This window comes from Labrus mixtus, chromosome 8 (genome assembly GCF_963584025.1).
Source record: "Labrus mixtus chromosome 8, fLabMix1.1, whole genome shotgun sequence".
Lineage (NCBI taxonomy): Eukaryota > Metazoa > Chordata > Actinopteri > Labriformes > Labridae > Labrus > Labrus mixtus.
Window position 1 is genome coordinate 12280710 of NC_083619.1, and position 27446 is coordinate 12308155.

The following is a 27446-nucleotide window of genomic DNA, read 5'->3' on the forward strand; positions in this document are numbered from 1 at the left end:
ATGCACACAGACAAACTATGTCACACTTCAATGAGAATAGGTTGATGTTTCAGGGGGTAGAGACCTGTTTTTACAGTAATGCAAGGTGGGGGTTTCAATAGGTTTCAAGTGACACCAGTTTTTCAATATTTAATGTACAGTTATTGTGTTTCCTACAGCGCGATCCGAGCGATACTGTCACCTGGACTCAGACGATGACGATGAAACAAACGATGATGAATCGTCTCTGGAGCTCCGACAGTTCTCCTCTGTGGCTCACCGCTTCAGCAAGGTACTTTTTTACTGCATCATGTAGTGTGTTCCATTATGCTATGGAATATATCGAAACATGAATAACTTCTCTATACATCAAAACATCGGTGTGAACTCTTTTAACCTACAGATATTTTGAATATAACATGGATGTAACTCAATTTTTCTCCTCAAACCTCAGGTGTACAGCAGCACGGAGCATCTGTCCACCTCCACGCCATCCAACCAGAGCCTGTCTGGTTCCGACCGGAGCCACAGTGAAGAGAAGGAGGAGAGATGGGAGGGCAGGGGAGTCCTCTCCCCTGGAGATGGACACAAACACTTGGCTAGCGTAGACAAGAGGGCAGATGGACACAGGGGGAGGTGAGTGCGTAAAATGTGAGAGAGCGGTCGGAAAAAGTGCAACCGCGTCTCATTCTCACTTTGTCCGCTACAAATTTAATGAAAATGTGAGACTGAAACGTAATATTATCTTGCCCAATTGTTCTTTTATGAATAACACTAAGTATAAATGTCATTCTGAACATTTAACATGGGAACTTTATCAGTCTTTGTATATGGATTTTTTTTTCCGTGTGGGTTTTCTAAGTAGGCTCTGCCCCCCCTCCATCTAACACTCAGGTCAGGTGGAAGCTTTCACATTGTTCTTGGGTGTGAATGGTGGTGTCAGGTTACCTGCTTTCTATTCAGTGCAAACTAGGAAAGACTCCTGGTCCCCGTGTGGCCTTAGTAGATGTAACTCTTGTGAAATAGTTTAAGCAGATGTAATCAGCAGTTTGAAATAATGAATATGGGCTACAAAGTGATGTTTCCTGCAAAATAAATGTAACAAAATATCTTCTGGTCTAAAAGTACAGTGTTCAAAATACACATGGCCACTGCCCAAAGTGGTTCCTATCTAGGATTTGACTGAACTCTTGCATGGTTGCTGTGTTTTTCCTTACAGTCTGCGTCCTCGTGCTTCATCTAGCTCCTCTCAGTCAGAGCGCAGCGCCAGCCCATTGGTTATGAACAGCACTCAGAGCCTCGACATCATGCCTCGCTTTGCCATCTCTGCCGAGGAGGAAGGTAAGCCTGACAAAAAGACACCTTTTTTTTAAAAATTTCTTCTCTTGTAGTTTTGCTTTCATGAAATTCCAATACAAAACTCCTGATACCTCATGATCATTAGACGGGATGGTATCAAACCTGCGACGCATCCGGCTCCGGAGCAACAGCACAGGTACCAGGCCGTCCTTCCGTAGAGGAGCATCCAGGCGCATCGCTCACCAGCTGGAGACGCCAGAGAAACCCAGATCCCCAGCTGGGAAAGTACCCAAGTCTGCCTCTGTCTCTGGCCTGTCCCTCATCATCACTCCAGGTAGACATTGCCATTATTATAATGTCAACCACTGCAAAATGTTGTTTTGTATCTCTGTGGCACTTACGGTTCAGTTGTTTAGTCTTATTTCACTTGTCAGAAGCATGACTTTATATTGCCGAGATTTTCTCAGTTATTTCATGTGTATACAGTGCCCTCTACAGCCTGACGCTGTCTTATCTTCCCCAAACAATACCAATGTTGCAGCCAATATGATACTGTCACTTTTCTTATTGTGAGTACAAAGTACAAACGATTTATAAACACTCTCTTCTGACGACCTAATTTTCTCCTCCTGATCAAGATGACTCAGCAGGGCCTCCTACGAGCCCCAAATCCTCCTTGTCCCTGTCGTCCAACCCTTCATCAAGAGACTCCTCCCCAAGCCGGGACCTCTCTGTCAATGTCAGCTGCCTCCGGCCTCCTGTGGTCATCCACAGCTCTGGGAAAAGGTTCGGCTTTGCACTGCGGGCTATCAGAGTCTACATGGGAGACAGTGACGTGTACACTGTTCACCACATGGTCTGGGTATGTGTATTCATTGCAGGTGTTTCTGCTGATATTAAACATCAAACACAGTTCTGTATATTCCACAAATGTAGAGTTTAGTTTTTAAACATGTCAATTAAAAATATATGCTATATCAGAACCCAGGCATATGAGCCAACATAAGGGTACATGACAGTATGTTAAGTAGTCAGCATGGCAATGATTGAATAACAGGAAAAAGCTTTTAATGCACAGAGTCAGCATTGGTTGACATAACTGCACAGGTAAACAACATTAGTCATGGTAACAGTTGGTTAGGATGCTGGTTGACCTATGATTTTGATTTGAGGCATTATGTGTTTTGTGTCCACAGTGTGTTGAGGAAGGCAGTCCAGCACACGAGGCAGGATTAAGGGCTGGTGACCTCATCACTCATGTCAATGGGGAGTCGGTCCAGGGACTCGTGCACACTGAGGTGGTGGAGCTCTTGCTCAAGGTACAACTTGGAGAAATATCTTTCAATTATATTAACTTAAACACAAATTGTTTTTATTGCCAAATTATAATGATGTGTTCCAAGAAAAGAAACATACTAATGTACAGATGAGGGTTTTTTTTTTCCTTCCTGTAGATGATGACATATCACTTTCTGGCTCTTCCTATAAAGAGACTGACATCTATATTCTTATGTGAAAATGTCAACGCTTTGTGTTAAACAGAGTGGCAACAGGGTGACCCTGCAGACGACTGCACTGGAGAACACATCTATCAAGGTTGGCCCTGCCAGAAAAGTGAGCTACAAGTCCAAGATGGCCCGGCGCAGCAAGAAGAGCAAGAGGAAGGACGGACAGGACAGGTACAAGAGGGAAGGATGAAGTCATCCTTACAATACTTCATCATTACTTTCTGAAGCCTAGTATTGGATACTGAAACTCCACAAACTCAAATATGAATTTAAATTGAATCTTAGTTTCTTTACCTCCAGTGCTTTTTTCAATTAACTGAGATGTTTTTGGATAAGCATGGAAATGGTTAAATCAAACAACAATTTTTAATAATGCATGTTTGACACCCCTTTTGTCTTGTGCAGCCGACGACGTAGCATCTTGAAGAAGCTATCTAAGCATACACCTCCTCCGCCCATGCAGAGCAGTCGTAGCTTCTCTTCAGGTTTCCACCAGTCATCAAGCGACAGCCTCTCCGGCTCTCCAACACAGAGCCTCTCCCCGGGGCCCTCTACGCCCTGTCGCTCCCCTGCTCCTGACCACTCTGGAGGTGAGTTGAGGTGTCACGTACCACTTGCATCCTGAACAGGGGGCTTTCTGCCTCTTTCTCTTCTTTGATTTTTAGGTAATGCTGAGCTTTTTATTTTTCTCTTTCCGTCAGATTCCAGTTCTTCTCCTTGCTCCAGCTCTCCTAACTCACCCGTTCCACAGGCCCGTCCCAGTTCCCTTCATGTTTTGGGTCGCTACACCAAAGCTGGCCGCTGCAAGTCAACCAGCAGCATCCCTCCTTCTCCACTTGCCTGCATCCCACCTCCTCAGCCCCTCTCTCCTCAGTGCTCCCCATCCTGCCTCCCAAGTCACACCAAATCCCTGCAGGGTTTCCATGGCAAGACTCTGTCCCCTCCCACAATTGCACGCCACTCTGTGCGTCCCCGAAGTGCCGAACCGCCACGGTCACCGCTCCTCAAGAGGGTCCAGTCGGCAGAGAAACTGACAGGAGACAAAATGACAGGGGGTTACCATGGAGACAGGAAGGCCTACAGCACCCGCCGCCATACCATGGAGGTGCCTCTGTCGGAGGGGGAGGGGTTAGAGGACATGGAAGGGGACACCGCCACGGGGTTCGTCTGTGTTGGTGAGCATGGCCGCCATGGGCTGTACATTGGAGGGCAGAGGGGCCACCATGATTCTGCCGGCGGAGGCAGCGAGCACCACCGCTCTACCGCCTCACCACAACACCGCGGCAGTAATCACCACTCCAAAGAGGTGGTGGTGATGAGGAAGCTTGCTCTGTCCGAGCGGCGGGACTCCTTCAAGAAACAAGAGGCGGTGCAGGAAGTGAGCTTCGATGATTTGGAGGAGAGAGAAGTGACACCGAGTCCAACGCTTCCTGTCACACAATCGAAGGTGTTCAAGGCGTCTTGGCTCAACTCGACCCAGTCAGAGTCAAACACGAAGCTGGAAGGAAGAGGAGCACAGGGTACAACAACACAGTTGAATGCCAAGTCAAAAGACAAAGAACGGCTTTAGTTTAATCACTCTTTCAGGGAGAAAAGGTCAACAAAGAGTCTCACTTAGGAGACTGACTTTGTGAAGAAGTCTTTGACCTGACACTGTTCTGACATTTGAAGGCCTTGCATGTGTGTCCAGAAAAATGTGACCAAGTCCCAAATCATCACAAGCAAACTTCTTTAGTACAGTAAGGCAAATTCACAGTGTTGTTTCTCAGTAATATATGCATTCTGCAACACTGTTAACAGAACAATGACTTCCAAATGATGTTTACTTCCTGGGCGCTTGTTTTCTCTTTTGGTTCTCAAATCACTGTGGCACCTGTAACTGATGTATTTTGTAAATATCTTTGGTTTTAAATGAAGAAACGTATTTATGACTTTTTATGCTCATCTTGTTTTTTTTGGGTCGCTCAAAAAGCCTTGGATGCTTCAGCTGTTATTGCAAGAACTGCACACATACAAGGAAAGCCAAGCAGTTACAGTGTGGTTTGTTTTACAGGTGTAGCTGCAGAAAGAGGGCAGGTAACACCAGTCGATAACTTTTTCCATCGATATTTTTTATACCTCAATGCCCGTGTAGAAGTGGGTGTTGTTTCGTGTTCAGATTTGGTCTTTTGAACAAACTCAACAGTGTTTGTCCTGCAACATATTATGAGCGATGCAGTTGCAGATGATCTCATGTGCTGCCTCTCAGAAGAAATGTATCTTATAGATTGTGAGTTGTGAGCATTTGGACTCATCAATCCTCACCTGAACACAGGCCTTGTATAAACATTTTGTAAAGACACAAATATCAACATCTCAACACTTGTGAGCCTAGCTGTGGTGCCAAAGCATGGTTTAACCATAAAAAAAGAGGTACTGTAGTTGTACATAAGAAACTTCATGCATGCATGGGCTCTACTTCCACTTGCCGTCTGTCTTCTAAAAAATGTGTCTGGATTAACTCCTTACCTGATTAGTGTTCAAGTGTGTAGAAAAAGTTTTGTGTCTACCTTCAGAAACCACACTGTTCTCTCTGTCCTCTAATACCTTGTTCAATTATGCCTCCGTCCAGCTCCTAACTAATCTAGTGTTTAGCTGATGTATTTGCACAAGTTATCGTAGCCGTGTTAGACAGTTAGAGCACATTTATATTTCAGGACGATCTCCTTCTCCGCGGGATTCAAAAAATTGTACAGATGCAACCAACAAAACTGGCTCCCTTGGCTGTTTTTTTTTTTTAAATGGGTATTTTGAATGAATGTTTACATTTTAGAGCAAATCTGTGAGTGGGCTCCATGGTTGTGTTAAATTATGAAGAAAAGTGAATGACAGGGGAGTTAAACCAGAGGCCCTGAATGGATGAAGGAATGAGTCGAGGGGATTTCTTTTTGTACATTTTGATATGGAAAAGTCGTGTTGCAGTACTAATAATAACCAATGCTGTTGATGTATATCGTATAAACAATGGTGGACCTTACAACAGCCGTGAGTGGTGATTTCTTTTAAAGTGACCTTGTGAGAGTAGATGGACTCGTAAATTGTATACTCTCACTGTAATGTGGCAGCCTGGGCCTCAAAGCATTGTGCGTGCTTCACATCCCTCTCTAATATTCCCATGATTACTTTACAACATAGTTCACACCATTTTGTAGCTTTTTTTTTTTTTTTTTTTTTTAAGGCCTTGAATTCTAAAATCTGATGTTCAGTCAGTAATTTGAATTTAAAATGAGAAGTAAACATCTGTAATTTGGTTTTCATATCTTCCCATTTATAACTGGTGTCATTTGATTTCTATTAGAAACTGTTTGGATTAGCAGTTGAAAAAAGCTTGTTTCTCTCATTTTATTTACTTTTTTTTTTTTTAAAGAAAATAATTTTGTCCTGTTTCTTTCCACATTTAATTTTGGACATTTGTGATTTGAAATGTCCTGGGAGCTGTTTATGTTGAAACTTTAAAAAGGAAGTTTATCACAAACTTAGCCTTAAAATGTGGTTATGGATTGTGGGGGTTAAATTTAGAGGTTAGAAGTTTGTTTGATGTACCGTGCGGTGGAAGAACTGTGTGTCTGTGTATCATCACTGAATTTCTGATGTAATATACATCCTTGTCTGTTCTAAGGATCTGATCGTTATACCCCCACCAAACCATCATGTTATTAATATTATAAAATTGAGACTTTGATAAGTGTAGATTGGCATCATTCTTTAAAATAAATCACCACAATTTTTTAATTTCTTTTTTTTCCCATTGTGTAAATGTGTGTCTTTGTGTGATAAAATCCATGTCTTCACTCTTCACACAGGTGCTCAAATGTCACTTATTTTAGTGTGTGTGTGTATGTATGTTTGTAAAAAATATTTTGCTCCCCTGATGACAAGCTGGCCTTTGTGAAACTCTTACCATGTGGGTATCTGATGCAGATTGGTGTGACTGTCTGTTTTTTTATTGTCTTAACAGTGCTTGAATAAATTGCAAAGGGACTACAATGTCCAGAAATACAAAACATGTGTGCTTGTCATTTGTCCATTAAACAACACAATTTAAAAATCCAGGGTCCAAAGTTAGGTCCATGTGCTCTGTCCACACATTTAACTTCCTATCTTGACAAGTCTGATATGCAAAAAAATAGATGTAGATGCAGTGTAAAGATTGGTATTGTATATACACCATACACGATGTTTTTTTTTTATTACAACTTTTATGGTAGACCAAGTCTGTCCTTTAAAATAAATGTTCCTTTATATTTTTTCTCTGTCGCTATGGTTTAAGTAATCAAATATTTTCTTTACCCCTTCAAGGCTTAGCTGTTTTAAACCGAAACCACTCACAGAGCTAGAAATGTCTGAAGAAGTAAATGAGTTTAATACGTAGGCCTATTAAATCTTTGGGAGATTCGGGGGAAGATATTAATGGTAAGCTAATAAAAGACGATGTCCCTATGTCCTTTCAATATGAAATAAAAACGCATTTTATTTAAACAAACAATAGTTTTATTTCAAAGGAGGAGAAATGTACAGTCTCAAAAGGCTCAAAATTGTCAGCCTCAAAATGTAATTTGTAAGCCGAGGCCATTCGGTGACCCCTCACTAATCGCTCGGGCTTTTCCGCTCGGCTTCGTCCCTTTCCGCGCTCTTCATATTAGTTCCCACGCACTCTCCCTTCCCTGCGCCGTGCTGAGCTGGAAAATGGCTGTGTAGGGGAGCAGGGAGTCATGAACGGGAAAAGAAAGAAAGAGCGAGAGAAAGAAGGCGAAGCAATTAATGAGCAAAGGGTTTGCTTCAAGTTTAATGCACTTGGAGAAGCTTTCGTCCTCAAAAAAGACACCACACGGACTTTGTCGTCCACTTTGAAGTGTTAAAGCGCCGCAGACAAAAAGTGAGAAGAGTCAAGAAATATCCGCGGGTGAGTTTTTCCAAGTTATTGCACATTTCCAGTACAGCAAACACTGTACTGGAAAATGGAGGCTGCAAGTGTGCTCAGCGCACGCAACTTCACGCTGTTGACTTTTAATCTACTTCAATAAGTTTTACCTCAGTGGTCCTGTTGGTTTTATTTATTTAAACCTTACAACTTGCGCTAAAATGCAACTTTTGTAGTTTTGCAGCACGTTGCTCGCGCTACTCACCAGTTGACGTGTAACGCTGAGCCCGTTACGTTAGTGAAACATTCATGTGGATTTTAAGTACTAATGTTATAATAATAATAATAATAATAATAATAATAATACTAATGTTATGTTGTGTGTGTTTTGTTTAGGCTTGATATGCCTAGAGATTATGATAAAGAGGACTTTTAAACTATCTTATAAATTAGAGTTAAAGTTGTGGATTTATACCGAATTTAAACCTACACGTTTAAGGGTGTAATTCATTAAGCTAAATGCTCAAATCAAAATGTTTTTCATGATACAAATGTTGACAAATTGAACTGCCTGAGTTGAACACAGCTCACTGTGCAGTGTGCTCCATGAGTTTCACATTGATAGTGTATGTTATACTATAATAGTGCCTTTACATTGACTGCAGACCACAGGAGGCCTCATATAGCTGAAGGCCTGACATGATGTGTGTTTGTGTGTATAACATCTCATATCTGGTTTTGAGGATTTGGCATGAACCAAGGAGTTAATGAAAATTGTGCCACTTGCATAATAAAACAAGCCACTCAACTGTGTGAAGACCCCCACCACCCTCCTCCTTTGTAATTACTGAATCAAGCATTATGCAACCAAATGTCACTCCTTCATTACATTGCTTTATCAATATAACGCATGACTTGTGGTAAAGACTTTACTACTCTTCTTTAAAAGTGTTCAGAATGACTCGCATGGCTCTTTTTAATTTAAACTTCCACAAACAGTGGATCTTAGATCTAAGAGTCATATGTCAGTGGGGCTTAATCAACTAAACAACACACAGCAACTAAACAGCAGCACAATGGTGGTTCTTTTTTTAATACGTCCTTTAGCTTGAGGATATAGTTAAACATGAATGTTGGTATTTGATCAAAATAGCAACAAAGTACAGCTTTAAGGACAGTTTAGTGTTGCTCCGTTAAAACCCTGAAGGGTCTGAGCTTGGATACTTTCCCAAGAAAAGCATGTGATAGTTTGAGAAATATATATAAATAGGCCTATATATGTATATATAATATATTCAGGAATCCAATTGTTGGAAACCGTTGTCTTGTATGTGATTGATTGCTAATATGAACGCTGATAGATAACCACTGTTTTACCTCTACACATCCTGCAATAATATTTAGATCATTTGTATTTTTGAAGTAACACTGTCAAGTAACAGACTGAAAACCTGTCAAATGCACACATTAATGATTTGATAAAGGTGGCGCTTACATTTTTTACTTCATCACTAATCTAGAAAAACTGGTTTCTCTTTTCATCTCAGTTATGTGAACTTGATAAGCTTTGCCAATGCTGTGTTATTAATAGGTTTACTGTGTGGGGAAAATACGCAATTTGTTTGGATAACTAACAGACTGTTTTTAGATCGGTTAAAGAAATAAGGATTAGTCTTACTTACCCTCACTACATGCTAACTACGCAGTTAAAAGAGCTTGTGATGGTGCCAACTTTTCATATTTCACAGATTTCCTTCCTTCGCTGAACTGAAAATGTTCATATTTGTCAACGTAGCCACTTAAGATTGCATTTTACACCAACTTAACTTTCAAGTTGCCACTTTTTTGTAACTCCTGATTATTACGGTAAGTTCTGTCTAACTGCAGAGCCTTGTGGTATACTCGACTTTCTGAAAAGTACCGTCTCAGTGCTACATAATCTTCCCAGCAGATGTTTCTATTTAGTGAAGTGAGCTTTTCAGCCTCATTAAGGACAGATAGAGTTCAGGTGAACATTACTCAAATCATAAAGTGCCAGAGCTCCCATTTTAGGATGAAAAATAAGTTGTCACAAGCTGCCTTGTAGTTTGCCTGTCCTCCCTGTGGCGCAGTAGATTTTTCAGTTCCATGTGGACAGATGGCCTGAGGCCAGGCTGCATGCGTGGTGTCTCTGTAGTCAGCTCCTCACCCGCAGGGCAGCAGAGGGCCAACACATACACAGACTTTAAAGCAATAACTGTGTGTCCACCTAAATGTATAAATATTGGGCAGTGCATTTATCTGTCACAGTTGCTAACATTTAAGAACAAGAGAAAAGTGCAGCATTGTTGATGCATGGAATTAGGCCAGCAGCATAGTATGAGAGAAATATAATGTGCAATAAAAGTTTTGATATTGTTAAATTCAGTTTTACTCATTTTTCTGTTAAACTTCTGTCCTTCATGTTTTACACAACACCTGGGTTTCTGCTGATACCAAAATAAATACAAAATACGTTTTTTAACCACTGAGTTGGAATTTATAATCTGAGAGTGAAATCTATAAACTGTCTTTAAGAGCGCGGTCACACTGGCAATGTTGTCCTGTACAGATACAGCGATAAATAAATAAAAAATATAAAAGAGACGCGCGGTTGAGTCTGCGTCCAGACATCGGAGAACATGACAGCTACTTTGTGTCTTTACTTTGAGTCATTTTAGTCAAATACAGCCAGAACACTCCAGATATCTCCATAATAAAGACTGTTAACGTTGTTTACCCACGTGCTCGTGCCTGTGCATGAACCGTACCGTGCCAAAGAACACCTCTCCGAAGCGTGCCAGGGCCAACGAAGTGTACCGTGCTTGAGCACGGTATGTAGCGGTCACACTGGTCAAACGAGCTGTAGTGGTGAAGTGTGCTTAGGCACGGTACAGATTGCCAGTGTGACCGTGCCCTAAGACACAACATTGTGCCTTTGCTCAAGCAATTGCCTTTGGCCTGCATTGTTGTGTTAGCAGGCTAATGTTAGCACACTTCGGTTAACACGTAGCTTCATATTGCACATTAATTGACATGTCCTTGACTAAAACAGCTTTATAGGCCGTCCTGTCCATGATGTAAACATGATGTAAACATGACGTAAACACGGCTCTGACAACAGTACAGCTGGCAAGACTCGCTGCCATCACGCTTCTCCATCATTGTAGACAGTCAGAGAGACATTTACATAGGATATACTTGATTTCTGCTGTATTAATGTGTAAAATTTTGCACATTCTTCCTTTTAACAGTGTAAAAATAATAAGACCACAATGCCAGATCTGTAGCACATCAGTTCTCTCTAAACCTACAGTTGTATGTGTATATATAAGTACAGACCGTATATATGATGTGGACATAAACTCTGCTTTCAAATGTGAAGCTGGTCATTATAGGGTGAAAACGAACTCCGCGTTGAGCTCGTGAAGACAAACAGGCGAAACAGACCTGAGGAAGAGAATATGTTTATTAATAAGTTATGATGATGTATCTAAGATAATTTACATGACGTTTTTATCAAAGCAGCACATACAACAACAGTACAGCAGCTTTCAGTAACAGTTCCTGCTTCCTAATGTAGCGGTCTAACATCCGGTGTTTCCACGGCAACAATAAACAATCTGTCTGTCAGGGCGGTTCATCAGGGCGGCCGCCTGTTGGAAAATATTTGAGGTAGTAGTAAGTAAAATATATTTAAGGTTTAGTCAATTTTTTTTATCAATTTAGATATTTTAATGTAAACATTGTCATAAAATGCTACATATTGTACATTTAAAAGAGGTTTCCTTACCATCCAATGGTCAAAATCACATTGGCTCAGTTCACTTCTTTTTTTCAATTTATAGGAGAACGGCACGTTTACAGTCACACTCAAGAAGATTCAGTAGAAAGATTATTGGCATATTTATTTTACACTGATCCACATAGATATCACTGTTATTGAATCTCAATTGAAGATGTTGGCAGAATGAAATGTGTTGTATCTGTATTTACACAGGCAATGAATTTTATATATATATATATATATATATATATATATATATATATATATATATATTTACTCACAACAAGCTTATAACAGACCCTGGATTCACTTTATGGGAGCTTTACTTAAAGGCAACATAAATCAAAATGAACACAGATGACAGGATTACTGCTTAAGAATATCGTTTATTTACTAGAGACCACTGACAAGTTCATTGACTCAAACAAATGTGGTAGATGCCTTTCGAGATAGTTTATGTCACAAGGTTATTATTTAATGTTTATGTAGAGTTAGTCTATATGACAAAGCGTAGTACATCATCAGGCAACTTTAGAACTATATATTGTATTTGTTTCCATGTGGTTGATTTTGTTAAAATGTACTATAAAATGATACACCAACATATCAATATTACATGATGAAGTTATATTTTATGTGACAGAAGATTTGATCTATATTACCAAATACTAGTCAAATCTAGTCTGTTCATTAAATATGCTGCAACAGTTTAAAGATCCACCAGTTATTCTCTTAGTGGCTTTAATGATCTCTGCATCATCAAGAAATAGAGCAAAGAGTCAAATTTAAAAATCAAATAATATCCTCAGATATTTTGCTTAACCAACAATCTAATCTCAAACTGATGTTTATTTTGCACTGACCTAAAACATGAAAGCGCAGCAAATTATCACAACATTCAGTCACATGTTCCCCTTTTGGTACTTCAAATGACCAAACCTTATTTTTTCTTTTCAACAACAACAGTTGAAAATCATTCTCTTGAAATATACATAAACATATACGGTATTTTGGTTGTGGTGTCAGGAGCTCTTGTATCGGCCAACTGTGTTAGTGATGCTCTGAATAGCTTATTTGCCATTTTACATTATGCATGCTGGTGTATAATGAACAGGTCAGAGCTCTACTGGCTGACTAAACGCATCACGACTCATTCAACGACTGCAGAGGACCGTCTTGATGCCATTTTGAGTTTAATCTAGGTCTCACTTTCCCCCACAGTTAAACTAAGAATTACGAAATATGAATATCTATATTGACATATTTTTAGATCACTTTTTTAATTGCACATTTGTGGAGCAGATACTGTTTCACTGAATAAGCAAAAATGTGTCTGTAGCTTGCTTTTTCACATGATTTCTGTTTTTTGAATGCCAGAGTGATTTTTTTTTAACTTTTTCCTCATGTAACCATCACATTTATCTCCCTGTCAACTAAGAAAACATAAATCTCCCCCTCTCATCCCATTGCACATCTCCAACATGACTCATGAAATACCCTCCAATCAGGAGCAGCTTGCAGTTTATCCATGTTATGCTCTTCATCATCATCCTGCTGCAGTTTCATTTGCTTTAAATCATAATTTCATCAAAAAACCGAGCCATCATCCCAGCTGCAGAGATGAGAAAAGTCAAGTGTGTGTGACACGCTGGAGTTGTTTAGGTCAGATGTTTGATCACTGCCTAGATACATTTTCTAATATTAGAACATTTCCTTGATTTGCCTGGCTTCTCTGGTGACTGCTGAGCACATGGCCCGAGCAGCAGCCAATCAGAGTGCAGGATTAGCTTTCCCTCTCTCTAGCAACAGCGAGTTACTTGCTGCCTATTCATTAATTATTTTCCTGTGGTCTCCCTCAGCCGTGTGGACTCTGCTGATAGCAAAGTGCGCCGTCTCTCAGTCTCACTCTAGTTTCTTACTGCTTTCTGTCGCTCTGTTCTCTGACTGAATAAAAAGTCATTTTCAAAAAGGGAAATGGATCCAGTGACGCTGAGCCTGACAGCTGTTTCTGCTGCTGAGCTACTACAACACTATCAGACCAGGACTGAGACACAGATGACTATTCTCTCACCTCGTATGACTTTTTCTGCTCCGGAACTGAATAATGAAAGAGGATTACAGCATGCGAGGACTCCCTTCACACTGCTTTATCTTTCACTTTGTCTACTTTCTTCCTCTTTTCTGCTGCAGCACTCTGACTATAAACAAAACACGGCAACTGGAAAAACGACTGGACTTTTTCGCTGGTTGAAGATGGGGGGAGTTGTCAGTTGGAGGCAACACTGTGTGTGTTTGGAGTTGGAGGGGGGGGTAGAGCAGGTGGAGAGAGGAGGGAGGGGGGTTTTAGGGTTGGGGGGGGGGGGGGGGTTATGGTGGTGTGAGGATTGCGGGCTGTGGTTGGGTATGCCAGTGCCACGTGTCTAGCCTGGCACCTCTTGCTTCTCGACTCGAAGGATGTTGGACCGAGAGTCTGGCTGAGCCTGTCCGGCTTCTCTCTGAACCAAAAGTGGGGTGAGTGTTGGACTCTGCTGCTTCCTGTTATCACCATAACTCCTTTTTTTATTTATAAAGAAGATATTCTTACTCACGAACGTTTGAATGCGCGTTCGCTTTACGAATGTCGTGTGGGGAGAGGGGATAATCTAGACTAAGGTTTCGAAAGCATGCACTTTGGCATTCAAAGATGCAAAACAGAGGTTTTAGGGTTTATTTACAAAGCTCTCACCTTGTTTTATTTAAGCGTCTGCAATGCATCACTCAAATCATTGTCCATTCAGGAGCGTTTATGAAATGATTGCACAACATCGGGCCTCGAAAAACCAGGCCTTTGGTTATTTGGATTCGGATGTTTCGGGAAATTGCCCCAAATAGTTTCTGACATACAGGACCACAACTTCCACCCACCTTCGCGTCCCTCTCACCCTGCCTCTCTACCTGCTTCATCTCCTCTCTGGCATCTCCTCATCATGTCACGAGAGTTTAACTGGACCATCGTCCTTGGTGGGTCCACAAACCACAGATGTCATTCTTAATCTGGAAACCCTAATCTCTCTCTCCTCCTCACTCTCAGTCTGATCTCTCAGTGATGTTAAGATTTTCAATTTGAACTTTGTAGCATTATTATTTTCCGCCGCTCAAACATCAATCAACCATAGAAGAGACATCATTTCACCATATTTGGTGGTGAATATTAAAATAATAATTTAAAATCTCTTCTATTTTAACCCCCTGAAATTATGATTTTTTTTCCCCAAAAATGAGTTTCTTAAGGATATAATTGCTGTGGTTTAAGCCAGCCTTTTCAAACCGTTATGTTGCTGTTATACGAGGATTTCTGCCCACTTGTGCATTGCATTTTATTGGGCCTTTCAATCATCTCTACGAGAGAATATTTGATATCGGCCCCTGATTACCTTTTTGCTCTATATATTGATACTTTTAAACCGTTGACAGGAAGGAGTGTGAAATAATGCAAAGGAACATTAGCTTTTTCCTCATATTGTGCCAGGCTTTGGATACTCAGTTGATCATCCATTCGATAATTTATCTGGTGGTCGACTTTGTACTTTGTGATTTAGCTATTTTGACAGAATGAAGCCAAAAATATTTCTCAGGCAACACGGAGCTCTCTTTTTTTCTCTCCTACCGAGGGGAACTGTTGCAAAGGTTTCTGCATGTTTCAGAACATTCTGGTTGCCCTACAGCCGTGGTGCAGGTCCTACTTTCCTTTGCATGCACGATACGCGAAAAAATGTTTTCTTCGCCATTACGCATGAGTCTCTTCGGATCCTGCTAATCGCACATGATGTTGTGTAAGTTGGAAGGGGACATTTATTTCAGAGTGAAACTTCTTGCTCCTGTGGAAAGTGTGATTCGTCATTGAAGGCTGTGAGTGTGTGAATGTAGAATGGAGGGAATGGAGGCTCCTGTCCAGGGACTTAGTCTGCTGTTGGTCATGACGCAGCAGCATCACCCGATCTCTCCGTTCTAACCGAACATTGCACAAATGCATGGAGCTGCTGCAGTTCGCCATTTTAATGCACCGCTTTAAGCTTTACATACGTACTCTGTTTAGTGCTTAATTTATACGTTTTTTTCGTATGGAAGCAAAAGTTATTGACATTATTTTCTATTTTTCATGATGGTACATTTGATTTTTGACCCAAATTTAAAAAAAAAAATTCCCCTCTTTCCTTGTTTTTTTTTTTTTAGGGGGCTTCATGTCATGCAGGTCGGTCATAATCTCTGTCTGGATGATGTGGTAGTCTGAGAGAACCGGAGAGGATTAAGGACCATCCTACTCTGCCCCACGTCGTCCAATCAGACTGCTTCTTTTAACCGCGGGGAGCCGACGACGCAGGGCCCGTGCCTGGCGAAAAATTATTTACCAGGCTGCTCCACTAGCACCCAGCCAGAAGGTTTCCACTGCTTGAAGGAGCATGTTGCCAACACTCTCCCTCTGCTCAATCATCTGGCTCAACCGGGGTATCAAGCTGCGGAAAGTGCACCAGTCCATCAACACTGGTCAGGTCTGAAACCGCTGCAGACACAGACATAACCGAAGAAGAACGCTACTTTATCAACTTTTTAATATGCTTCTAAGCTTCGGGTGACTCTCTGTCCTCCCCACACCTTCCCTCTGTCCACCACAAGAGTTTAGTGACTCTACAGCCTCTTTGGTTTTTGCGGAGGATTTCTGTTTAGCGAAACCCTGTTGTCGCAGTGGGACACGGGCTGCACTACTTAATCCTCTATTCAGTGGCCATTTTGATTCTTGCCTTCCTGACAAAATGGCGGCTGATGGTTTTCAGTACCTTGCCCTCTATGCATTTACGAAGGACCAGGAGGAGGACTTGGATCTGCAGCCTGGGGACCTTCTTACAGTCAGCAAGGCATCTCTGTTGTCCATTGAGAACTATGTGGAGGGCTGTGAGGAGCAGCCTGAAGGCCTCGGCTGGCTCCTCGGGTACAATGAGCGCACCAAACAGAGAGGAGACTTTCCAGGGACGTACGTTAAGTATGTGGGCCCCGTCAAGATGGTTCTCCCATCGAGTCAACCCAGGTCCCAGAGACCCCTTCCCGCTGCCCCAAGACCAGAGGAGTTTCAAGGTGAGAGCGTTTTGCTAAACATTGTCACATAATTATTCGCAACTGTGTCACTGTACCTGCTTTTTTTATTCCAGAGGATAATTTATAGAACAAGCTTGTTGAACAAAACCATACATGCATATTTTCATTTTTTTTGTTTTCTTTTGTTGTTGTTGGTACCGTTTTTACACACAGGAACAGACTGCTGACAAATGCTGAATGAAAAATCATCTAAAACAATCAATCAAATCTAAAAACAGCAGTTTTTCGTTGTTGGTGTGTGTCTTGTCAGCCTCCTTGGTATTTTTGATAGTGCTCTCACATTTGGCAGTGACATCGAGCTGACCCTTTAATCTACACTTAAAAAACGTCATAAGCCTCACCTCTTGGAAGCATTGCTAACCAAACTCTCTCTGCTGAATAATAAAGGGCTAATCTGTCTACTTACTGGACTCTCCTGTACATGTCTGCCATTGATTCTTTCTGTCTGTGTGGTCCCCTTTTCATTCCATATTAACATGTGTCTGCGGCATCCAAGCTGCATCTGTGCTACAAAAATGCTTGCCTCTCCTTCACAATGACTTCTTATTGACCCTTCTCAGATTTGGGAGCGGATAGCATAAGAAGGAGGGGGTGCTGTTTTGACCATTTAGACATGGTTGTTTTTTTTAGATATTAGAGGGATTTTTTTAGCACTCGTGTTCAGAGAAACACATATTTTTAGTATCTGTGTCTGTATTTTGTGCAAAATGATTTAACAGTTCAGGGACTACAATGGTAGCGATAAAGTGCCCTGTTCTTTTACACCTCTATTTGCTTGGTTGAATTTGAAAAAAGAGACACACCTAATATTTATTCATGATGGTCTTGCTTCAGCTGCAACAGCGTCCAACTCAAACAAACACTTGGCATGGATTAGACGACCTTCACGAGCACAACCTCAAGTCAAAACTTTGATTTGCTACCAAAGTTCTTCCACACCCCCAAGATCTTTATAATTTGCACTCCATAGCTTTTGGCTGCAGCTGGTAAATGTATTGCTTCCTTTTATGGGATGCCAGAGAAAAATAGGTACAGGGCCAAAATAGATCATTTAAAGTTTTTATATCATTTCACATATGAAACCTTCATCCTCTGTCAAAAGCTGTATTCTTGTCTGATTCCCTTGTGTGTTTTATGACGGATGGGATAAGTACCACTTTGTGCACGTAGGCTGTGAACTCTGAATTACCTCTGATCAAGCCAATTGGCAATTCATAGAGTACACCAAAGTGTACTGGGCCTCATTCAAATGTATTAGTTGAGTTCTTTTCTCTTTATATTTTTTAAGAATGTCCTAAAAACAGGGTATAACATAACTGTGATCAAAAGACTGCAGAGTTCTTATAAGCTGGAGTTTCTGCATGTTGTGATAAAAGAATAACCTGAGAGTGAACAAGTACTCTTCACTTCCTCACTTTGTGCAGCAGAGCCAGGTGAAGGGAACAGTATCCTTGTCCTTTGACAGACAGTGAGACAAACCAGTTGGGCAGGAGGCGTTTGTGTCTGTGATACGGAGCGACAGGGGCAGTAGTGTAACCATGACGAGGGGGGGGGGGGGGGGGGGGGAGTTTTGAACTTTCAGCAGTGCCTGAAAGAAGGATAACTTGGCTTAGCACTAAAAGTGCACTGTAGATAAGAAATTTTCAAGCCCCAATTTAAAAAAAATATCATCTTTATCTCCCCAAAGGCGAAGAGGCCCTCCATGTTGTGTGAATAGAGCGATTGTTACTGTGGCCAGTTTACTATTCCCATGGATTGTAACATTTGGCATCCCAGGGCAGCACAATGGTTTAGTGGTTAGGAAAGATAGTTTAATCCGTTCTTTATCCAGTAGCTAAACTCTTAAGAAAATAAGCAGTAATTAATTAATCTAAGGTTTCAACTTTCTGTGCTCTTATGAGAAGGTTCAAAGTAAAAGTGTAATTTCTTCTGTTTGCAGCACTAAGTTCATGTGCAATCAATAACTGTATTAATGGCAGAAAAAAGGAAAGGAAATCTGTCATCTACTTTGTAACATTGTTATTATTAAACCCCACACTTATATTCAAACAAATCGCCCTTCAGGGACAAATAAAGTTGAGTTGTAGGTTATCCTTTTTTTTTTGCACTACAAGAACCAGCTTTCTAATGAGAGAGAGTTTCTTATTGTTTCATTTGTGCAAAATAACTCAGACTTAATTTAGTTTAGTTTTTAGTTTTGAGTCACACATGCTGATTTAGTTGTTTTGAATAATTCTACAATGAATACGTCATACGTACATACGTCATATGTTAATCTTACTACAAACATGTACAAGTGTAAATCTTGCCAAAAAAAATCAGCTGTCCTTGGAAGAAATATTACTGGGTTTATATAAAACCCCCCTACCCAGATGAAGAAAACCAGGACTCACATTTGATTGAAAGAATTCAGGTTAATGTATAGAGTCCACAACATGCATGATACTTGAGCACATGTCAATGTTGTTGTATTGTTGTGCTTATAGATTGTTTATTAATGACAGAAGATGTGTATGTCACAGTGTCTTTTAGTTTGCTTTAATTAAGTTGGAAAAAGGCCGTGTTTGGATTTGTTTCCACATTGATTAATAATAGTAGTTGTAAAAGATTTTGGCTGGTAAACTAACACTTATCCAGCTATGTGGTGCACATTTGATGTTAGTGCTGCTTGGGGTGAGAGGTAAAAGTGCACTTTTTAAGACAAATAGTGGCTTGAAACTAGTTTCATTCCCCAGACTTTTGAGGCAGAACATTTCTCAACTTGCAGGAGAAACAATTCAACAAACCCAGAGAGAGTTTTTTTCCTCTTCCCTTCTTTCTCTTTCTCCTCTCCCTGGCCTCACTTTAACTGCCTGCTGAAGTGAACCATGGCTTGGCATTTTTGCAAAAGTCCTCCCTTCGCGCACTCCCTCCCCCCTCTCACCCTCTTTTTTTGGAGCCTCTCTCCCTGATTCACATACACGTCTGATACTGTCTCTGGGCGGCTATAAACCATGTTAGCGGGGCCAGTTCTCAGAAAGGAGAGGCCTCCACTCGTTCTCCGCTCCCTGTGCCTTACCAGGAAAACACTTTCAAAGCACACATGAAGGGGGTGTGGGGGTGAGGGGCTGAGACGGGGGAGAAAGTGAATGGGAAGAGATATGGAGAGGCTGGAGAGGGAGGGAGATGAAGGCTACATTGTAAGCCAAGGTCACCCAATCCAACTGCAAATATAAGAACCAGCTGTATTTGGTTTCTTCCTAAATGTTGTTCTATTCTCCTTGAGTTTAGGACACTTTGCATCTTACAGTTTGAAGAGCTGAAAATAATTAAATCCTTGGATTTTTCAATGAAAACTAATTCAGGTGTGAAGTCATCTTCAGATTAATGGCTTTAGCAAACCAGAAACTGAATGAATAACGTACAGTCGCTAACTCTAGGCTGGAGTGAAAAAAAGTAACAGTCTAAGTTTGTTTTTGCAGAATGATGGAAGCATCTAGAGTGAGCTTGGGTTGGTTGTTGATGCTGAAAAGATCGTAAAAATAGCTACTCTCAAAGGTAGAAAACTAAAAGTTTCAAAGAGGAGGTTGCTTTGGTTGTGATAGTACACCCCTGGTACTGTTTGTCCTCAGTGGCTTTAATGGTGTTGTACTTGTTTGTACATAAAAAGACAAAGTTGTAAAAAGAAAGTTTGTCTTGTCACTTTGAGAAGTTGGCATCAATGTTGAATGAAATCTGACATGCACTAATTATTAAACTGGACCCTATTACTTTTTAGAGATGATACAATAACCCGCTGGCCTGCACTCACATTGCTCCAGCACTAACCGGGCCTGAGCACGGTTACCTCTTGTACATAATGTCGTAACACAACAAATGCATGACACAAAAAATAAAAGGGTCCACGACGTCCACATATCAGAAAACAACACAGAAAACTGCAACTTTACTGACTTTGTGGCTTATTTTGAGTCAGATAACACTCCAGGATTTCTCGATAATGGAAGACAGGGATGGATTAGACTTCATGTCCATGTTCAGTGCATGAGCAACTGTACCATGCTGAAGCCCACCTATAACATCCATGCCAGGGCCAAGGAAGTGTACTGGGCTTGAGAATTAGAGCACTCGTACTAGTCAAAACTACTGGACTATGGGGGGTCAAACGTGCTTGGGCATGGTATGGATTGCTTAGTGTGAGTGCACCCTTCATCCGCTTGGATTCCCTTTGTCCAGTGTGGACAAAATGATGTTAACATCTTACAATATAACACCACACTTCACTAAAAGATCAACTTATCCTTTAGAAGGCCTGGTGATACTGTAGAGATATTTTAGGATAAATTGGTCTCTAGTCATGCTGCGTGAAACATGCCTCAATCAGCCTGCAATTACAGGTTTTATATCACCTCTCTGCATGAATATGTCTCTCCTCATAGGCTCATAAAACCAGATGCATTACTCAGTCTTTACATGATTGCAGCGCCTCACTTGTACATGTGAGTCTTTGAAGTATGTTGTGATAGAGGAATGGATAGTGTGCCCAGTCATGATACTTGGCCTGTCTACATGGTTGGATGCAGCGAGGACGTTTAGCAGTGAAACCTGACCAGCAACATTCACACCATGTATGAGCCAGACACCAACTGGCCTTGTCAACACTCTGCACAAGAAACACATACTTGAGAAACTGGTGTGGTTAGAAATTTTGGGCAAATGTAATCCTATTTTGTTGATAAAGAAGTTTACTTTTAATTAAGTGGACAGAGGTCAGCGAATTCCTGGCGGTTCAATCTGGTGAAATAAAGCAGAATTATGATTCAGTTTAATGGCATTGCCTTTCTAGGTTAGTCTGTGATATCCTAGTACAGATGGATCTTTATTTTTTTGGCTATTCAAATTTTGGTCTTTATATTTAATGTCTTCATCAGCATACACTGAACTGTTTAATCATCCGTTTAATTCTTTATGAGAGATAAGAGTTATTCATACTTACAGGTGTGGTTGAGTTGACTAACGGGTAGGCGGGTTGTAGCTGATTGCCAGGAGGCTTACGGCCCGCCTCAGCTTGACAGCTTTGCCTGTTCCTTGATGACCAAAAGTTAGGTTGAGACAGAATTTTCAATCTGAGGACCGCCATTGTTGGGCTTTAAAACTCCAATCAGGAACCAATGGTTGACATCACTGAGTCTGCATCAATGTTTTATACAGTCAATGTAAAAAAGACAGCATGTGTCCCTATGCTGTGAGAGAAAGGGAAGAAAATCAGCAGTCAAAATTATTTATTTATTAATGAACACTTCATAATTAATCGGACAGTCTTGAAGGTGACCCAAAAGAAGCAGCCGAATGCATCTAAAATGTAACAAGCAAATCAAAGTTAGGTTGACCGAACTGTGTCTTCTTAAAACGAAATAAAAACAAATAACTTGACTGTATTTTTGAACAATATTTGGGCCCTATATTTTCCGTGATGCAGACAACAGACATCACGGAATTTGACTATGAAAATGGAATCAACTTTAGAAAATGGAATTTGTGGAAACTGCTCGTATTCTGTCTGCATGTCGGAACATCGCAGGAGTGTGCTGACACACACACAGGAAAGCCAGCCATCACGTGCATCTGTTTACTTTTGTACAACCGGACACAGTTCGTGGTCTGTACGGACCAAGTCTTTATGGGTGGGAATGCACGTGAAGTTGTCAAAGTGCCTGCTCGACTTTTGTCCATCTGTCACTGCTCCTGCATTTATCAACAATCAGTAACTTAATGATCGATTGGAACATCTTCCCACAGCCTTTTGTAGTCTATGAACTTCTCCAAACAGACTCTGTTAAACAGCGCTGCGTTATATCCGAACATTGAAGATATAGTGCATGCTAAATGCACGCTCCCTTGTTCACTTATATGCAGGCGCGGTTCCAGAAGGGAGCAGGGGTCGCCTGGGCACTATGACCTTTTTAAAATATAATGGCAAGCAAATGTATTTTTTTAATCATTTCTGAATTTCCTTATCTGATAAAATGATCCATGACCTAGAACACAGAATTCAGAAGAATTAAAATGGAAAACATGGATTTTAGAGGAAAATAAGTGATTTCATCTACATCTACTTCTACAATATACAACACAAAGCAATGACATCATTTGCAAGTTGGTGAGAAAACACTATTACGTTCATGCTTTACTCTAACAGATTTTAACATTTTGCAAGCTCTATTTTACTCTTATCATTTTTTATAGAACATTTAAAAAATATTTTTAGTACATATATAATATGTACTAAAAGGAGAATGTTACAGAGCAGCTTCAAGCAGCATTACATAAGCATGCTGATGCAGAAGATACAAAACAAATATTTTGCATTACATAGCTTTGCTTTGTCCGGACTCACTTTGGATTGAGTGAGCCGGTCAGTGCAAACAGACAGAGACGGTATCTGATTCTTTCACCAGACCATTATTGCTTCATGTCTAGATAGCTCACATCTCACATGACTATCGTTTTTTCACTGACACAAAAGATGTTGAATGAAGATATACTGTACATGCTGTGTTGATTTTTGAACTTATCTGGATAAAAGTGAAAAACTGTCTTAAGATCATGTATGTAATGATGAAAGCCTTCTTGAACAGGACATACTTGTTAAAGCGAAAGTGTGCAAACCTACACTTTCTGTCCTGTTTCTGTTTTCTCTTTCTCTATCCCATTTGCTCAGCTCAGTCAATTCACATGCCTGTCCCTCAGCTTGCAGTCTTTTTTTTTTGTTGCAGTCTGCAAAAGAAGTGGTTCTCATTGACAGTCAAGTTGCTTTTACTTTATCTCTCCCTCCCTCCCCCTCTTTTCTATCTATCTATACAAAACCAAGAGAAGACTCCAGGGCTACAGCTGCTTTAGCAAAGAAAAAAAAAAGAAAAAATCTCCTTTACATGAAAGTCAAAGTTGAATGCATTTTTTTCTCTCTGAAGTACGGAGGAATAAATGAAGTGTTTATGTTTGACTGAATGAAGGGGAAAGGAAGTTCCTTCCTCTAGGGGAAAATATGGCAGACCATTTTTCCTTCCTACTTTCGTTCCAAACTATTGGTTTATAGCCTTAATTTGTACTTATTTCCCTCTTTTATGTGATTTTCCTGTTTCATTGCGTGCAACCTGCCTAAACACACCTGTTTACGAGTTCCATGAGAATTGGCAATCGCAGTCTTTAACTAAGCAATAAAACCTGTTTTCTTAAACAATATGATTTGCATTTTGCTTCAGCTTTGGGATGAGAAGCAAAAATAAAGTTTATTTGTGTAATTTGTGAGGATTGGATTTTTTTTGCTCCTGTGTTGTGAACGAAGCAATGCAAATTATAAATGGAGCACCAATCATACTTAAAGCAATTCAAGTGCTTTACAGAGTTGAACACAAAAAATGTAGCACAAAGTAATTATATATAAAATTTGTTTAACAGCAAAAGAAATAATCATTAAAAAAATGAAATATATTTTTGCATTAGAAAACTGTACTGATAATGCTTAAATGATTGTGGCTATAATGAAGTCATTTTATATTATTGTTTTTTCAACTTTTGTCGGCAGATCAGAAATTGCTCCAAAGTCTATTTTTTCTAAAGATAGTTTTAAGCCAGGTGCTACATCATGACTAAAGATTTGTTCTAATGTTTGGTTTAAGTTTGTTAATGCATGTTTAAACTGTAGCAGACATTGAAGAGAGAGTCTCTGTGATGAGAGAAGATGGGGGAGGGGCCTGCCATCCAAAATGGCCTACGGGGATAAAGAAGAGCCAGAGAACTGTCTGTGTGCACGCTAGAGAGCTGGAGACACTGCCAGGCAAAGTTTCCATGTTTAACTGGCCGGCATGGAGACACAGAGAGGGAGAGACAGAGAGGGAAATCAAAAAGGAAATATTGAGTTTAAACTAAAATGTGTAAGACAGGAAATGTAGAAAAAGTAATAGATAAAGTCCAGCAAGCGCAAGAATGCCAGAGTGCGAAAGGATAGAGGGAAAGAGCGATTGAGGGCGAGAGACATCGAAAGGAACTGAGAACAAGAACCAGAGAGAGAGAGCGAGGGGAACGGAATGTGCTGACGCTGCGTTTCTTGTCTGAACTCCCCAAATTAATAATCAGCAGTGGTTGAGCTGAGCCGTGCCAGGAACAGGAGCCTACTGCCAAGCCCCCGGTTGGGCCAGGCCCTCCCTGCCACCCCTCACCCCACCCCACACACACACAGCTCCCAGCCCTGCTCTGGGGCTGAATAGGAGGCGCTGCCTGTCCGGGCCGAGCCGGGCCTGGCACACTGCCACAGGGCTTTTGCTTGTTCAGGAGTTTTGATTAAATCCTTTATTGTGCTCCACTCACGCAAAGAGCTAAGGCGAAACACCGAGCAGGACATAGCGGAGCAGAGGGGAGGAGAAAAGTGAGAGGGGAGCAAAGAAAAGGGATAAAAAAAGGGGGGGAGGGAGGGAAATGGGATCTTTCTCTTTTTTCCCCATCTCGCTTTCTCCCTTTCTCTTTCTCTTGGACTGAAAAGATGTTTGATTTCGTCTATGGGGAGTTGTAAAGTAGATAAAGTTTTTGCTCGCCATCAGCACTCTGTTTTTCTTTAGGGGGAGGGGGTATTTTTTCACAACTCTGAATAAAGCCTCTTTTTATTCTTTTGTACGTTTATCAAATTGTTTTGCTATTATCATATATCTCATCAGCTAGACCTTCAAAATAAAAGCCACCACAGGGACATTCAACACAAGTTTTAACATATGTCCTTGTTTTAAAAAGATTCTGAAAAACATTTTACACAGAATTGTAACTACTGCTATGGGTTTAAAAACAGGACTGTGCTCCTTGCAAAATTGGCTCTTAAATCCCGCCTCATCATATTTTATAGTTTTCCTCACATATTTGATATACTCTCAACATTATACATGCTCTATATCTCAAACAGCTCTGAGTTAACGGTGCCCTTGTTGGTGCTGCAGCCCCCCTGTGGCCTTTCAGAGGCTTTGTGCCAGAAGTGTAACAGTGATTTGTGTTGTTGTTTCAGCTGTTTCTGTGCCGGACCTGAGCGAGCAGTTCACACCGCCAGAGACGGCTCCCCCAGCCCTCGTCAGCTTGATTCAAGCCATAGAGAAAAGAGGTATAGACATGTCAACCGGCCAACACATTCGTCTGTTGTCTGTCTCGACTGCCAGTCTCTCCGTCTACGTGTGACTGTCTGCCCCTCGCCATTTGCCTCCTGCTCTCACGCCTGCGTTTGCACAAGTGTAGATGTATAGATATGTGGATCCAGTTAGAAGTGCACACACAAGTTCATGTATACACACAGAACCTCCTCAGAACATTATTAACTTGGTATAGATTTTATACATTCTGCAGAACAGTTCTTTTGAACGCCTGTGAGAGTCCTGCACAGTGGGTTTGATTCACACCATGTTATTAACAAATAGTACTCAGTGGGAGACCATTCACAGTTTTGGCTCAATTTTTCTGTCCTCCAGATTTTCTCTCTCAATGCTTGTTTGTCACACACACACACATGCACACACACACTAACACACACACACACGCACACACACACACATAAACACATTAAGGACCAGCTATAACTAAAAGTTGCGTACTTCTACAAGTAGCAAATCCTCACAAATGAAGATCAGTCACAAGTGAACTTTTGGCATTTTTGCCTGAAAGATTACTAAAACCATTTATTTCTATGAAGCAGTGACCAATTTTTTGGCATGTTTGCAAATGTTTTGCAGATTTTTGAAATAACATTACTTATTTATTTTGAAGCCTGGGACAGCTTTTAAAAATTATTTAGCTTTGCTGCATGCCAAACTAAAAAGCAGACCTTAAACAACTTGAATTGTAGTTAACATTAAATGGTGACAATTTGGTAGGAGTGGGAATCACCAGAGGCCCCGCCGTACAATATCATCACAATCCTTGAGTCACGATTCGGTATTATTGCGATTTTAAACATTTTGCGATATGCTGAGAATTGTGATACAATATGATGCATTTTAACTTTTTTAACTGCATATTATGTCCACAAAATTAAACTAAATAAATAACTGTTTTGTCAAATAAGAAAAGATTCTCAGTCTCTTAATCTCGCTTCAGTCTTTTTATTCTATACACTGGGAGTCAAGCTGACCAACACTATGATCAAAGTAAAACCCTGTAAAAGGCTGCATGCACCTCACAGTCTGAACTGTTTGTATTACCGTCTTAACTCAATTTCTAACAACGCAACTTGTTCAGAATTAATTATGCAACCCTTTCAGCAATTACAAATGTAAAAAGCACCTTTGCTATTAATATAATAAAAATATCGATACTTGGCCGCCATGAGACGACATAATATCGCCATGCAAGATATCACGATACTATGCTGTATCGATTTTTTCCCCTACTTTTACTTTTTTGGGCATCCCTAATTTAATACTTTTCTAGTGTGAACAAATGACATACTCTAAACTTATGAGAAAGCTTTATTATTGGAATGCTTTTTCTAAACTGTGATAAGGTCTGCTAGTCTTTGTACCTCAATGACACTGAAATTATAAAATATGTGTTGAGAGACTGTGTCAAGAAATGGAGTCAAAGAGAAGCTGATTCATTATAGGAAGTAGATTTGACAGTTCAGGCGTTCAGGTTTATACCTGAGAGAGATTCTTCTCATGCAGGCACTGGAAAATATTTCAATATTGATGTTTACAAGCAGGGCGACAGAAGGTCTGTCTCTGACTGTAAATAATATACGTAACAGGGATATTGAATTATTTCTCTACGCTGGATGCACACACACACACACACACACACACACACACACACACAC

The 27446-nt window shown here is 40.6% G+C and overlaps 2 protein-coding genes across 5 annotated transcripts in view; both read left to right on the forward strand.

Moving 5' to 3' along the window:
* mast3a (microtubule associated serine/threonine kinase 3a) overlaps nt 1-6829 on the forward strand; it is a 37101-nt gene extending 30272 nt beyond the window's left edge. For all 3 annotated transcript variants that reach the window (XM_061044358.1, XM_061044359.1, XM_061044356.1), the window contains 9 exons: nt 159-271; nt 434-615; nt 1199-1320; nt 1424-1612; nt 1917-2140; nt 2475-2597; nt 2821-2957; nt 3192-3376; nt 3488-6829. In XM_061044358.1, coding sequence (XP_060900341.1) covers nt 159-271; nt 434-615; nt 1199-1320; nt 1424-1612; nt 1917-2140; nt 2475-2597; nt 2821-2957; nt 3192-3376; nt 3488-4356 — 2144 coding nt within the window. In that variant the 3' untranslated portion in view covers nt 4357-6829. The remainder of the gene's footprint in view (nt 1-158; nt 272-433; nt 616-1198; nt 1321-1423; nt 1613-1916; nt 2141-2474; nt 2598-2820; nt 2958-3191; nt 3377-3487) is intronic.
* A 666-nt stretch (nt 6830-7495) lies between these two features.
* The window catches only part of pik3r2 (phosphoinositide-3-kinase, regulatory subunit 2 (beta)), a 34694-nt gene continuing 14743 nt past the window's right edge, over nt 7496-27446 (forward strand). Inside the window, exons 1-3 of one of the 2 annotated variants that reach the window (XM_061044361.1) lie at nt 7496-7728; nt 15704-16600; nt 25650-25742. In XM_061044361.1, the coding sequence (XP_060900344.1) occupies nt 16282-16600; nt 25650-25742 (412 nt within the window). In that variant the 5' untranslated portion in view covers nt 7496-7728; nt 15704-16281. Of the gene's footprint in view, nt 7729-13882; nt 14003-15703; nt 16601-25649; nt 25743-27446 lie in introns of those variants that run through there. The other variant, XM_061044362.1, reaches the window with a different exon arrangement.